Consider the following 13,021-nt stretch of genomic DNA (forward strand, 5'->3'; position numbering starts at 1 on the left):
GAGTTGCGGCTGGTTTATAATTAGTTAAATGGCTCTAAGCGCTAGTGCTCGGTTTCAGAATTTTAGAGGCCACTTTTGGCGAAAAAAAAAATACCGCTAGATGGTGCTGATCGAAATAATTATTACTACTTAAAGTAAGAAGAGCCATATCATTAACTATAAACCAGCCGCAACTAATTTGGTAGGTAGAAAATAAAAATTTGACATTGTGCATGCTGTTGGCGGCAAGTTTACCATTTATCTTTTATCCGAAAATTGATCTATAAGTATGTTTATACTTTTGGAGTATATACTATATACCTACCTAGTGTTTTTAGTGTGTCGTGTAGGAGGTATACCTATATGTAACTTACCTGTCCTGTCCTGTTGTCCTGTAGCCACTATAGTTATGTATAGGTACAGTATGAACACCTGTCTCTGCTATAGTATTTTTTACGGTGTGTGCTGGTGTGCAGCAGTCTGCATTGTCTGCAATACAGTACACTGTAAGATGTAAGTATATATACTAAGTATTACTTATAATACGAAGCTGACGAAACTAAAGTTATAGTAGACTGTACTCGAAACACACAAAGTATATATAAGTACAGAGAATCCCGAACCAACCTGATAACGTTTACAGTATTGTTGTCGTTGCTTTGTTATTTTTATTATTGTTATTGTTTTTTTTGCATAATTCAATACACGCAGATGCGGATACAATAAGAAATAAGCGTAGGTAACTACCTACGTACAATTATCGTGTCAGATCAAGAGAGAAACTCAACAAACACAATTAGCCCTCTGACAATGGAGGAAGATTACTTCAAGAATCTTAGGACGGTCGGTACAACGTTAGACGAGGGTATCGCCAATTTACAGGAAGTTTGGAAAATGCCGAACCTCCTGCTCTGCAAGAGCAACGAGGAGGATCAAGTGGCAGCCCATAAGCTCGTTGACAATCTGAGAAGCGAGCTGAGACTATTTAAGGTGATTTTCTTAGTGTTTTAACTAAAAACCATACAAAAAATTGTTTACTCCTGGTCATTGTTGTTTGTCTTGACAATTTTCTCCCCCATTACTGTGAGGAGGATTTTTTTAATAAGATATACATCAACATTTGCAGGAACTGATAGCAGAAAATAAGGTTGAGATATCAACTCTGAGGGAGACACATACCCAATTTCTCGAAGAATCGACTATAGCCATAAAGAACCTAAAGGACGAGGTTGACGAAATTAAAGTGTTGTTTTTGGAAAACGGATATGTAGAAGAAGACTGTCCAGAACCAGATCTCTCGGTTTTAACCCATCAGTTGGAATCGTTGTCTTTCAATAACAGTAACCCCTCCTTCGTGAAAGACTGCAACGGTGCTGTAGATTCACCAATGTGCGAAGGTGCCTCGAATTGTGATTCACCTATGTCCATGAGAGAATCAGTAGCACAGCCAGCAACGCCGAACAACGATCCTTATGGGGGCGTGAGCAAAAGATCGGTTATGGACGAGAGGCTTATGGACTCCCCTTTGTACTCGCCGTATTACTATAAGATAACGAAAAAGTAAAATCACTGTAATCTCATTTGTTAAGACTCATGTATAATATTCATTAATTAATCCCACTCTTTATCATTTGTATAAAAGAATCTATTTATAATAAAGCACTTTTTCTGTTTATTTTTAAAAACTCTGCCCTTCTTTTTGTTTCACGGTTGTCAAATACAAAAAAATAAAAATTATGAGTTTGACATTCCACTGAATCATCATAAGTTACCAGAGACATCTGAAAATATCTAGAAAATATGAATACTCAATAAAAATCAATCACCTAAATACCTACGGTTATCATTTCATTTGCAGTAGTGTGTGATAATTTTTTCGTCTCAGAATCAGCGCCATCTATTAGACATTGATGCAGCAGAGATCCTGCCCTACCGGCGGTTGGCTCAAGAGGTGATGCATATCTAGAGTCGATAATGAAGACCTTCTTTTGTCAATACAACAGGGACCTTACTTATTTATCGCTTAGCCGATCGTCTGAAGTGCAGGGGTTAGAGCCATTTAATCAATTATAAACCAGCCGCAACTGATTTTGTAAATACAAAATGAAAAGTTAACATTGTTTGTGCTGTTTGCGGCAAGTTTACAATGCATTTTTTACACGAATATTGACTTCCTATATATTTATACTTTCGGGTGGAAGATAAATTGTAAACTTGCCGCCAATAGTGCGAACAATGTTCACTTTTTATTTAATATTTATTAAACTAGTTGCGGCTGGTTTATAAATAATTAAATGGCTCTAGTATAAGTATAGTAATAATCGTTTGGATCAGCGCCATCTAGCGGTAGTGATTTTTTTGGCCAAAAATTGCTTCTGAAATTCTGATGGAGAGCTTTAGGCAGCTTAGCCCTGGAGCCGTTTAATCACTTATAAACCAGCCGCAACTTTTGAAATAGATACAAAATAAATAATTAACGATGTTTGAGCTACTTGCGGCAAGTTTGCAGTGTATGTTTTACACCAATATCGACCTCCCTTATATTTACACTTTTGGGTGATAGATAAATTGTAAACTTGCCGCAAACAGCACAAACATCGTTAATTATTTATTTTGTATCTATTTCAATAGTTGCGGCTGGTTTATAAGTGATTAAACGGCTTTAGGGCTAAGCTGCCTAAAGCTCTCCATCAGAATTTCAGAAGCAATTTTTGGCCAAAAAAATCACTACCGCTAGATGGCGCTGATTCAAATGATTATTACTATACTTATACTAGAGCCATTTAATCAATTATAAACCAGCCGCAACTAATTTGATAAATACAAAATAAAAAGTGAACATTGTTAGCACTATTGGCGGCAAGTTTACAATTTATCTTTCACCCGAAAGTATAAATATATAGGAAGTCAATATTCGTGTAATAAATGCATTGTAAACTTGCCGCAAACAGCACAAATAATGTTAACTTTTTATTTTGTATTTACAAAATCAGTTGCGGCTGGTTTATAATTGATTAAATGGCTCTACTACAAGTAATAATAATTATTTGGATCAGCGCCATCTAGCGGTAGTGATTTTTTTGGCCAAAAATTGCTTCTGAAATTCTGAAAGAGAGCTTTAGGCAGCTTAGCCCTAGAGCCATTTAATTACTTATAAACCAGCCGCAACTAATTTCATAAATATAAAATAAAAAGTTAAAGTTGTTTGCACTGTTTGCGTCAAGTTTACAATTCATCTATTACCCAAAAGTATAAATATATGTGAGGTTGATATTCGTATAAAACATACACTGCAAACTTGCCGCAAGTAGCACAATTATCTTTAACTATTTATTTTGTATCTACGAAATTAGTTGCGGCTGGTTTATAATTGATTAAATGGCTCTACTATAAGTAGTCATAATCATTAGGATCAGCGCCATCTAGCGGTCGTGATTTTTTTGGCCAAAAATTGCTTCTGAAATTCTGAAGGAGAGCTTTAGGCAGCTTAGCCCTAGAGCCATTTAGTCACTTATAAACCAGCCGCAACTCTTGAAATAGATACAAAATAAATAATTAACGATGTTTGTGCTACTTGCGGCAAGTTTGCAGTGTATGTTTTATACGAATATTGACCTCCTATATATTTATACTTTCGAGTAATAGATAAATTGTAAACTTGCCGCAAACAGCACAGAAAATGTTGAATTTTCATTTTGTATCTGTCAAATAAGTTGCGGCTGGTTTATAATTGACAACATGGCTCTAGGGCCTAAAATATCTAAAGCTTTCCTTCAGAATTTTAGGGCCACTTTTTAGTTTAGAAATCTGAAACGCTAAAACCAGCCGCAACTAGTTGTGTAGATAGAAAATAAAAAATTTACATTGGCTGTGCTGTTTACGGCAAGTTTACAAATAATCTTTTGCCTGAAAATCGACCTCCTATAAGAATATTAATACTTTTGTATGAATAATAATTTATCAATTGCATTGTAAAATTACGTGTGAAATGAAGAGTTAAAAGTAAAGTTTGAAATTATGTCATTGTTTACTGTCATTGAACATTTCGCATGTGTGCAATAAATTCATACAGGATTATACAGATACCTATTATTTTGCTGGGTGAGAAAGACGGATATTTGGTTTTGTTAGCATATTCCAGCGGTAATAATGCATATTTGGAATCTATGTTATATATTTATACAGCTTAAAATGTTTAAATATTAATCATGTGTGCCTATATTTACCAACTTATTTGTATAAATTGAACTTTATACAAAAACTCATGATACAATCATTGATTGTCTCAATCATTATTCTAAACGTTAGTGAAAAAGGCGGTTAAGGACGTATACTTAGCCTGCGGACTATGGGTGTATTCCGCAAATGCTGCCAGCAGTTAAGTTACGTAGGTCGTGGTAACGCCGCATGGTCGGGTAGCGCTAGCGTCAACCTGTACTAACTGTCGGTGGGTTCCGCATGTCAACAAACTTTGATATTTTTTACTGTTTTCGCTTCCATGCCATCTGATATTTCGGAGTTTGTTGACATGCGGAACCCACCGACAGTTAGTACAGGTTGACGCTAGCGCTACCCGACCATGCGGCGTTACCACGACCTACGTAACTTAACTGCTGGCAGCATTTGCGGAATACACCCTGAGACTGACACTGACACTGACAGCAAAGTGTTATTATATTTTTCTATGCCTATGTGTACTAAACGTATAAGTATATTATATCTTTTATTTTAAAAAGTTATATTCGGAGTGAAAAGACTATTGAATTAAAATGAAGATTAATAAATCAACAAGAATAATTGGAAATAATGTTATCCTTGTTCCTTACAAGGAACATCATGTTCGGAGGTTACTGGACTTTTAAGAAAATAATAAGTATAGATTTTGTGTTAAATAAATAAGAAATTATGTTTATAAGGTACCACGAATGGATGGAATCTCATGAATTGCAACGTCTAACTGCATCCGAGCCCCTTACTTTAGACGAAGAATACAAAATGCAACAAAACTGGTTTGAAGATAAAGACAGTTAAACCTCAGTGATTATTTACACCCAAAATTACCGAACATAAGATTTCATTGTAGCCTATATTTGCTTTCTGTTACAGAATGCACATTTATCATTTTAAACAAGCATCTATTTGAAAAAACTGCAGATGAAATAGGTATATTTGCTGTTTGTTTTACTTTGGCTACAATCAACCATGAAATTAAATTGTTTTTGTAAATAACAGGTGCTATGATAGGTGACACCAATTTTTACCTTAATGATCCTGACAACGAAAATTTTGCAGAGATTGAAATTATGATTGCTGAACTTAGCAATCGAGGAAAAGGATTAGGATGGGAATCTGTTGTTTTGATGATGCGATATGGTAATTATTTTGCTTGAAAATGTTTTGAACTATTTAAAAAAAGATTTTTTTCAGGTATTGAAAATTTGAATATCCAAAAATACACAGCAAAAATTTCTATGGATAATCAAAAAAGTCTCAAAATGTTTAATAAGTTAGGATTTGTTGAGGTAACGTTGCCTTCGTTTTGTGTATAATCTTGAAAATCAAGTCCAATCTATTTGTCATTAATTATGCTTTCATATCATATTCAGACTTCAAAAAGTCAAGTTTTTCAAGAAGTGACTGTAGAAAAACAAGTTAGCAATGATTGGTATGATCGTCTCGTTGTAGAAACAGCAGGAATGACAAGTGATGATAATTATGCATGAGATCAACTATTTATAATATAGTTTGTACATAGGAGCAAGGACGCGTGTAAAAGAATAAAGTAAAAAGTTTATTTTTTAATAAAAACAACGTTTATAATGGCAACCTTACTAAAAATTGTAGGCTGGATAAAAAAAATTAACAAACAATAATTTCACAGCATAAAAAAAAAAAATTGTTCCAAAAGTTTAAAACGCTTAAGACAAAAGTTCTATGACAACCATTACTTTGAAATTATGACAAAGCTATGTATAGATCACAACAATTTGTTTACATATAAAATAACAACTAAGTGATGACTTGTTTAAAAACTTGAAGAAATATTAAAACCAGAAAACTGCCAGCGCCTCTCCATGTTTGCGCCAATTCCCGACAATTCCTGCTTAAACACTAGTGGGAATCGCTGCATTAGAGATTCAACTTCGTTGATTCGAAGTCCTGGTTCCATTTTTTGTAGGTAATAGTAGACATAGTCCAGACTCGCACCAAAGGGATGGATATGTAAGAACGTTGCGATTAGTCCTGTAAAAAATGTATAACATCAAAGACACGCGTTATTTAATATTCATCTCATTCAAAGTCAGTAATAAAGTTACCAATCAATTTAGCATCTTTTTGAGTGATTTGAACTGATCCAGGCGATGTAACGACCGGCTTTGGCGTACCCTGTTCATCATTGATATCGTCATCGTCGTCCTTATCTAACGTAATGACTTCGCTTTCTTCAGGTTGTTCTTTTTTCGCGAAATTTAGCTTAACCATTAAATCTTTGATTTTTTGATCATCCTGAGCCTGTTGCTTTCTCGACTGCATTAGCTGCTCTTGCATTCCTTTGAACGTTTGTTGTAACATTTTCATTTGTTTTTCTTTGGCTTCGACTTCTACTTTTGTTTCAGATTTCAACAGATCTACCTGCAAGTGCAATAAGAATTTGAAAGCTTTAATTGAGAAGCACAAAATTGCCAACATGTCTCAAACCCATCAATCAAGATCAGGAATAAACCTTTAACATCTACTTAGATGAAGAATCACCTCATTTTTATATGCCTCCAATTGACACCGCAAACTGTCATTCTCTTCTTTCACCGATTGCAGTCTTTCGGCGTCTTCATTGACCATTTGATCGTTGCGAACTTTTTTCCGCTGAGGTTCATCTTCCAAGTCAGAAACTTCCATTTCATCTTCTCCTTCCATTGCAGACGCTTCCAATTGGATGGATTTGATTTCCTGTTATCAAGTTTGTCATGAGGAAAAAAATTCTAGTTTCATGACTCAGAAAAATTGACAATTGTCAACATGCTTTTTTTATTGATAATCAAACGTAAAATTTTCAAATTGACCGTACTGGTGGCTCTTTAAGATAAAAAAATTATTAATTCTAAAATGTCACGAAAATAAAAATAATTATAATTATAGTAGTAGTATTATCAGTCAATCAAATATCGTTCGAAATCAATAAATGATTCTGATTTTCGAATTCATTGCAGATGAAATAAAAATGATAATCATTATTAAATAAATAATATCAATGATAAAAGCGAAAACTTATAAAACACATAAACGTTTGTGCTAGCGTTTGAGTCTTAACTCTCTCCTCTTTCACCTAACGCACATCTTACCTCTATCCGCAGAGTATCTGGATTAAGAAGTATGCAAGATCTATTGTTACTGTATCCAAAAAGCCAAAGAAAGAATAAGATTCAGGAGACAGTTATATCAGAAAAGAACAAAGTAAATAGTCATGCAAGAAAAAAGAGATAAGACTATATAAATATGATAGATTGCTGCAGATGAATGCTGTGCTATTTTTCTTAATTATTATTTTTTTTCTTTTATTTATATTATAACTTAACTATTTCTTATCTGTGTGACCCATAAAACATTCACAATTCGACCGAAAGCTCTATTCTTATTTTGATGGTTTACCTTTGCGTCTTAAGTGTCTACAGCCAATTAAATAGACGATTTGCCGCGATGATGTGTCTGACCATACTCATTTCATTAAATCAAAAAACGTATTTGCTTCCTTTTTCGATTCCTGTTTTGAACTTGTATCACTTACCTCTTTAAATTTGGCTCTAATTCCTCGTCAAGCCCGAGTTACGATTTTTTTAAAGCGATAATGTTTGTGACTATGTAAATAAGACATTTTGTATTGTTTATTGTCGTACAAATATTACAGATTTTCCGAGAATTGGAATGATATACAAGTCTCAATTCTAAATTTTCGAAAATTTTTTTGTTTCAAATTGGGACCATAAAGGGTAAAAAAAAACTTAATTATTAATTAATAATTGTAAGATCCCGATAAATTTAATTCGATGATAAATTACGACGTTCACGTTCAAGTTGTTATTATTTTCGAAGCAAAATCATAATACAAACGAACATACTTTTTGGGTTCCAAAAACAATTGAAATTTTCTTAAAAATTGATCTCGAAACACGCGATTGTCAATTTTACAGACTGCCATTGTGATTACGATTTGCGCTTTTAGTGAATATCGAAGAAAAATTTTTTGCGAATATGTGTCGTCGAGATTTCAAAGGAAGAAAAAAAAAATTAAAAAATTGGGGAGGTCAACATCATCTAGTGTCTCTATTCACATGGAGTTAGCAAATACATACCAAGGACTGTTTCTTCCACATCTCAATGTTCTTTCGCTGTGCCTTGGTGAAGTGATCCCAAACCTTCTTGTGGCTGGCGGCAGTAAACACCCGTCCAATTTGATTGACTGAGTGTTGAAATTGACACGGGTGTCGGTATGTCGCATACAAAAAACACAACAAATCCCTGTTGTATACCCTAAATTGTTTCACTTACGATTTTCATGTATGTACTTCATCATATTAATTAATTTTTTTTTTTTTTTTTTTTTTAATCCTTTACTATTTCACCTTTTTATAATCTCACTGTATCTCACCTTACGATTCTCATTCATTCGCGACAGAATCATCGTTATAAACAAGTGTTACACAAACATCAGCTTTTGATGGGTTGTTATCATCGGACTTTGAAAAAAAGAGACTTTCCTTTTTCAACGCAATTGCGCTGTGAAACTCCAATGCCACTTTTCGTGAGCAAATTATTAATACAGGGGTTAATTTTACTGCTTCGATTAAAGACACCAAATTCTAAATAAGAGAAGAAAAAGTTTTTGTACTCCGACCCCTCAGCCTCGGCTGTGGCTGTGTTGCCCAAACACCAATTAAATAAATTTGTAATTAAGCATGCATTTGTCTATACTTTTGTTGACATACTATGGCTCTATTAGTAGCATAATGTATAATTATCTGAAAACACCATTGGACCTGGAGTACTTTAATCATAAAATAAAAAGTCAGCATTCTTCACCCACCTTTTTCTCTCCAAATCCTCTAGTTGTTCAATTTTAACAGAGACATTTTTAAAGCTCAAGAATAGGCGACAAATGAGTTACATTCAACTTTTAAAATCTGTCTCAAAAGTGTGTTTTTTTACCAGCATTTTTTATTTGCTCCATAAATATTCGAAAATCAAGTTTTTTAATTTATTCCATTCAAATAATATAACTCTTGAGAAAGACTTTGTAATTTATCTTTTGAAACAATTAAATTTGAATTTTCGTTATTCATGATTAATTGAAAGAAGATCCCACGTATGAAAAATGCTGCCTCTCAATCTCACTTGTCTAAGAATATGGTAGCACTTGAATGATGAATCAAAAATGCAAATGAAGCTCAATAATTTTCCTTGCACGTTTCACAGATAGTTGTTGAAACCTTTGCAAAAGGCTCCACTTACCAAAACATAAGCAACAGAAATGCAGATATACTTATTAACAGTCGATTAAAGAATTTTGAATACACGGCTTCGACCTAATGTATTTTTTTTAAAGTTATATCTTAAAACTCACACTGAATGAGCAATCCCTGCATCCTGCCCTGCATTAGTTCTTTGGCCTTTTGAAGCTCTTCTTCGTACGTGACTTTTTCTGTCAGAAGTCGTCGGACATGAGAGTTTGTTGACTGAATCATTGAGTAAAAGGTATTGGCGTTCCGTTTTGTACAATCTCCACGTTCAAGCCACGTAATAACGATCTATAATTTAAGATGTGATTGGTAATGCAATTATTACGATTGAGATGTTAATTCAATATGATTTTACACACTTGCACAGCTTTCATAAATGTGTCGTCCTGTTTTATTTTTTCGCATATATTTGAAGCTTCGTGATCGTTATAATGAACCACCGGTGGCGGACTAGATGGTGGTCTTTGCCTTTCCTTTTCGACTCGTTCTCTGTGTCTTTGCTCTCGTTGCAATTGACGCTGCCTACATTCCCATTCGTACTGATCGTCTCGGGCCTGAAAAATAATTTTTGTATAAGTAAAGTAACTATATGATTGATTGAGACGAGTAACATAAATTAAATGCACACGATATTACCTGAGCAAAATCTACATGTAATCTACCGGTATGTGAAGGCTCCCCATTTGACCCTATGCGCACTCGATAGCCAGACAAATAAATTGCCGCATCAACACTACTTTCTATTGCAAAACGAATGTGACAAAAATTCTTTTTTGATAGCCTCAATGTCGTTATTTCACCGCAGCGCTCGAATATTTCTTGAATAATACTTTCGGTTATGACTTCTGGTAGTCCTGGGAAACAAAATTTTGGCACATTCAATTAAAATACTTGACAAATATTACATACGAAGTAGCCAAATGAAAATAAGTTAAGGTGCAAACCTCCAACGAATATCGTCCTACATCCAGGTGGTCTTTCTCTCGTCGTTGGGGACGGAGCGTTGGGGTTTGGTGGAAACAGCGTGCAGCTTTTGCAGTGAATAATTTCTTTGGTACCCTGCATGGCAGGTTGCGGTAACGTTCCGTTGATTATGGCAGCTTCGCTCATAATTTGCCCTGGACTCAATATTGGGGGTCCCATCATGGGCCCTTCATGAGAAATCATGCCCATCCCCATGGGTCCAAAGCCATGAGCATGTCCCATATGAGGGCCAAGAGGTATGTCTCCCATTAGAGGTCCAACTGTGCCCATGGGTCCCATTCCCATCATTGGGTAACCTAAACCCATACCCCAAACTCCCGCAGATGCTTCCAATGGAGGTCCAAGGTTTGGAGTACTATTTGCCGTTGGATTTGATGTTGAACTTACTTGGCTACTGTTGCTGCTGAGATTACTACTGTTTGTAGATGAAATCATGTTTTCCGGGTCGTTAGATCGTCTGTCCTCCCTGCGATCCCTGTCAAGCCTTTCATCTCTTCTGTCTCTATCTCGTCTGTCACGATCTCCTCTTGACCTGCATGGATAAATTTGTATTGGTACATAACGAGAGTTTATTCTTACTTTAGAAATTAACAGATTATAATACCTTCTGCCAATATCACGGCTGTCTCTACCGTCACGATCTCTTCTGTTTTCATTCTTATTACTTCTCCTATCGTTATCTTCTGTACTTTCACGAACACAGGGTTGATTTTTATTAGCGTTGAACTCAAGCGGTGAATCGTTCATACCAGGTAGTGACATAGGTGGAGGCAAAGGTGAAAATCCTTGACTAGCCAGTTCTATGAAGTTTTGTGCTCCGGGAATGGGAGCGAGTGGTCCCATGTGCCCCATGCCTGTGGTGAAAAAATTGTGTAAGCCTCAAATTTTTTATTTTCTTCAAATAATATTTTCAAAAGATTTTAATTGAAACATGTTCAGAAACATGGCCAATATAAAAATTCATTTCATTTACCTTGCAAGTTCACTGTTTAATTTAAAAATAAAAAAATTTCAACTGGTTTTGATTGATACAAAAATTTTTCCTATAAGTGAAATTCAAAATAAAATATTTGTCTTGTTTGTGGTCTCTAAAATCTTTTACATTTTATACAATGGCTTGAAATGGGGGAATCTAATGTTGCAATTTTTGCAAGTTACAGTTTGCATTTCAGAAGTGGGTTTTACATAATGTCGCGCACAACGACTCACATTACAGGTATTGCATCCAAAATAAATGAGCAAGTAAAACACTTACTCGATAACAGGGAAGCAAGTCGCACATCTTTGGCAATTATTTTGCGAGACAAGTTCTCGTCTAATAGGCAACAATCGAGTCCGTACAACATCCCGACAACGAGCAGCGCAAAGTGGAAAAATGCGAATACGTAAAAAAAAAAATTAGAAACGCTAAGTATTGCTGTACGCGATGGGATGTACTGAACTCCGCGTACATATATAGATAGCCGAGCTTGAGAAGTCTGCGAAGTACTGCGCAGAGGGAGCGTCCGGACTCCGGAGAGAGAAAAACTTGCTAAAAATAGCACGGCCTCTCTCCTCACTCTCTCGTGAAATAAATAACAATGTTAAGCGAGAGAAGGAGGAATTTAAATAAATAAATACATGTGCAAAAGTGTGTGTCTATACGTAACGCAAGCTTCGAGGCTCGAGCTGCAGAGCAGACGCCACACCACTTGACATATCATTTCAATAATACGATATCTGACAGAATACAATTTATCGATTTATATATACCTATATATACGTCAGAATGTGTATATATACATATTTACATTCTAATTGATGCCGTCTGCTACACCGATATAAACAAAGAGGGAACGCCTTATCACTCTAATGCATATAAACAAAACGTTTGTCATTTATAAGTGAGAACAGGATTCAATTCAATTCGTAGTACTTACTCGCCATTTCTCACACATGCAGATATCATTTAAACAATTGGATACGTTGTAATTAAACATAATGTGCTTAAGTGTATGCTGTATAAGTAGTCTTAAGTCAAGTCCATCATATTATTTATATGTATTATAGGCAGATATTTACACATGTAAGAGTAAGCATAAATAATAGTATACGAAAAGTAATAAGAGACAGTAGAAGGAGAGAAAAGGGAATTGTGGGATCAATAAAGTGCAGAGTATCTACACATCGTGTGTGTAGAATATGAAATACCGATGTGAATAAGATGAGACGCTTGTAATGTAACACTTACCCATGGGCCCCATGGCAGAGATAGTAGCTCCAGGAATTCCTGGAAAATTGTAGGCCATCTCGACTTATTATTTAGAATATTATAGATAAGCGATGACGATGGCAGTAACGACGACTAGTGGTTGTACAGTTTATACTTTTATTATATATATACAGTCCGGAAATGGGAGAGCCCTCCGAACGGAAATTGAAAGTGGGCGAAATATTGGGCCAAGCTTGGTTGCCACTTGCTAATCACCTTGGCCGCAACCTGGTGCCGGACCTGGCCCCCAGTGATCCGTAATACGGCACTGAGATGGGTGCAGATCGGCCCAGTT

The 13,021-nt window shown here is 35.3% G+C and overlaps 3 protein-coding genes across 5 annotated transcripts; 2 read left to right on the top strand and 1 right to left on the bottom strand.

Moving 5' to 3' along the window:
* Positions 1-405: 405 nt before the first annotated feature.
* Positions 406-1,636, top strand: LOC106641956 (uncharacterized). The gene is made up of 3 exons (XM_089591442.1): positions 406-492; positions 691-969; positions 1,106-1,636. Exons 2-3 carry the CDS (start codon positions 790-792, stop codon positions 1,541-1,543), a joined length of 618 nt encoding a protein of 205 aa, XP_089447568.1. The 5' UTR covers positions 406-492; positions 691-789; the 3' UTR covers positions 1,544-1,636.
* A 2,977-nt stretch (positions 1,637-4,613) lies between these two features.
* LOC106641931 (N-acetyltransferase 9-like protein) lies at positions 4,614-5,852 on the top strand. Of its 2 annotated transcripts, none has more exons than XM_014356515.2 (6): positions 4,614-4,825; positions 4,896-5,005; positions 5,086-5,142; positions 5,212-5,352; positions 5,407-5,501; positions 5,586-5,852. In XM_014356515.2, exons 1-6 carry the CDS (start codon positions 4,749-4,751, stop codon positions 5,700-5,702), a joined length of 597 nt encoding a protein of 198 aa, XP_014212001.2. In that variant the 5' UTR covers positions 4,614-4,748; the 3' UTR covers positions 5,703-5,852. The 2 variants fall into 2 exon arrangements, with proteins under 2 accessions (XP_014212001.2, XP_089447093.1); XM_089590967.1 differs by having other exon boundaries at positions 5,272-5,352.
* Positions 5,761-12,840, bottom strand: LOC106641930 (ecto-NOX disulfide-thiol exchanger 2). 2 transcript variants are annotated; one of them, XM_014356513.2, is made up of 10 exons: positions 12,706-12,840; positions 11,080-11,329; positions 10,436-11,007; positions 10,128-10,345; positions 9,851-10,045; positions 9,596-9,779; positions 8,328-8,434; positions 6,733-6,927; positions 6,297-6,612; positions 5,761-6,222 (listed from the first exon to the last, which is right to left on the bottom strand). In XM_014356513.2, the coding sequence occupies exons 1-10, from the start codon at positions 12,761-12,763 to the stop codon at positions 6,005-6,007; spliced, it is 2,313 nt and encodes a 770-aa protein (XP_014211999.2). In that variant the 5' UTR covers positions 12,764-12,840; the 3' UTR covers positions 5,761-6,004. The 2 variants fall into 2 exon arrangements, with proteins under 2 accessions (XP_014211999.2, XP_014211998.2); XM_014356512.2 differs by lacking the exon at positions 12,706-12,840 and adding an exon at positions 11,731-11,896.
* Positions 12,841-13,021: the final 181 nt, after the last annotated feature.

This window comes from Copidosoma floridanum, unplaced genomic scaffold (assembly GCF_036245765.1).
Source record: "Copidosoma floridanum isolate Cflo_tuat_1 unplaced genomic scaffold, Cflo_Japanese_pri ptg000013l, whole genome shotgun sequence".
Lineage (NCBI taxonomy): Eukaryota > Metazoa > Arthropoda > Insecta > Hymenoptera > Encyrtidae > Copidosoma > Copidosoma floridanum.

What these genes read in the sequence shown, in the direction of transcription:
- LOC106641956 (XM_089591442.1), top strand. Translation starts at nt 790, where the DNA reads ATGGAGGAAGATTACTTCAAGAATCTTAGGACGGTCGGTACAACGTTA. An exon ending in GCGAGCTGAGACTATTTAAG is followed by an intron (nt 970 to 1,105) that starts GTGATTTTCTTA and finishes CAACATTTGCAG; the next exon opens with GAACTGATAGCAGAAAATAA.
- LOC106641930 (XM_014356512.2), bottom strand. Translation starts at nt 11,821, where the DNA reads ATGTTGTACGGACTCGATTGTTGCCTATTAGACGAGAACTTGTCTCGC. An exon ending in CATTTATGAAAGCTGTGCAA is followed by an intron (nt 9,780 to 9,850) that starts GTGTGTAAAATC and finishes CTTAAATTATAG; the next exon opens with ATCGTTATTACGTGGCTTGA. An exon ending in TGTGGAAGAAACAGTCCTTG is followed by an intron (nt 6,928 to 8,327) that starts GTATGTATTTGC and finishes ACTTGATAACAG; the next exon opens with GAAATCAAATCCATCCAATT.
- LOC106641931 (XM_014356515.2), top strand. Translation starts at nt 4,749, where the DNA reads ATGAAGATTAATAAATCAACAAGAATAATTGGAAATAATGTTATCCTT. An exon ending in AAGGAACATCATGTTCGGAG is followed by an intron (nt 4,826 to 4,895) that starts GTTACTGGACTT and finishes TATGTTTATAAG; the next exon opens with GTACCACGAATGGATGGAAT. An exon ending in AAAAACTGCAGATGAAATAG is followed by an intron (nt 5,143 to 5,211) that starts GTATATTTGCTG and finishes TGTAAATAACAG; the next exon opens with GTGCTATGATAGGTGACACC.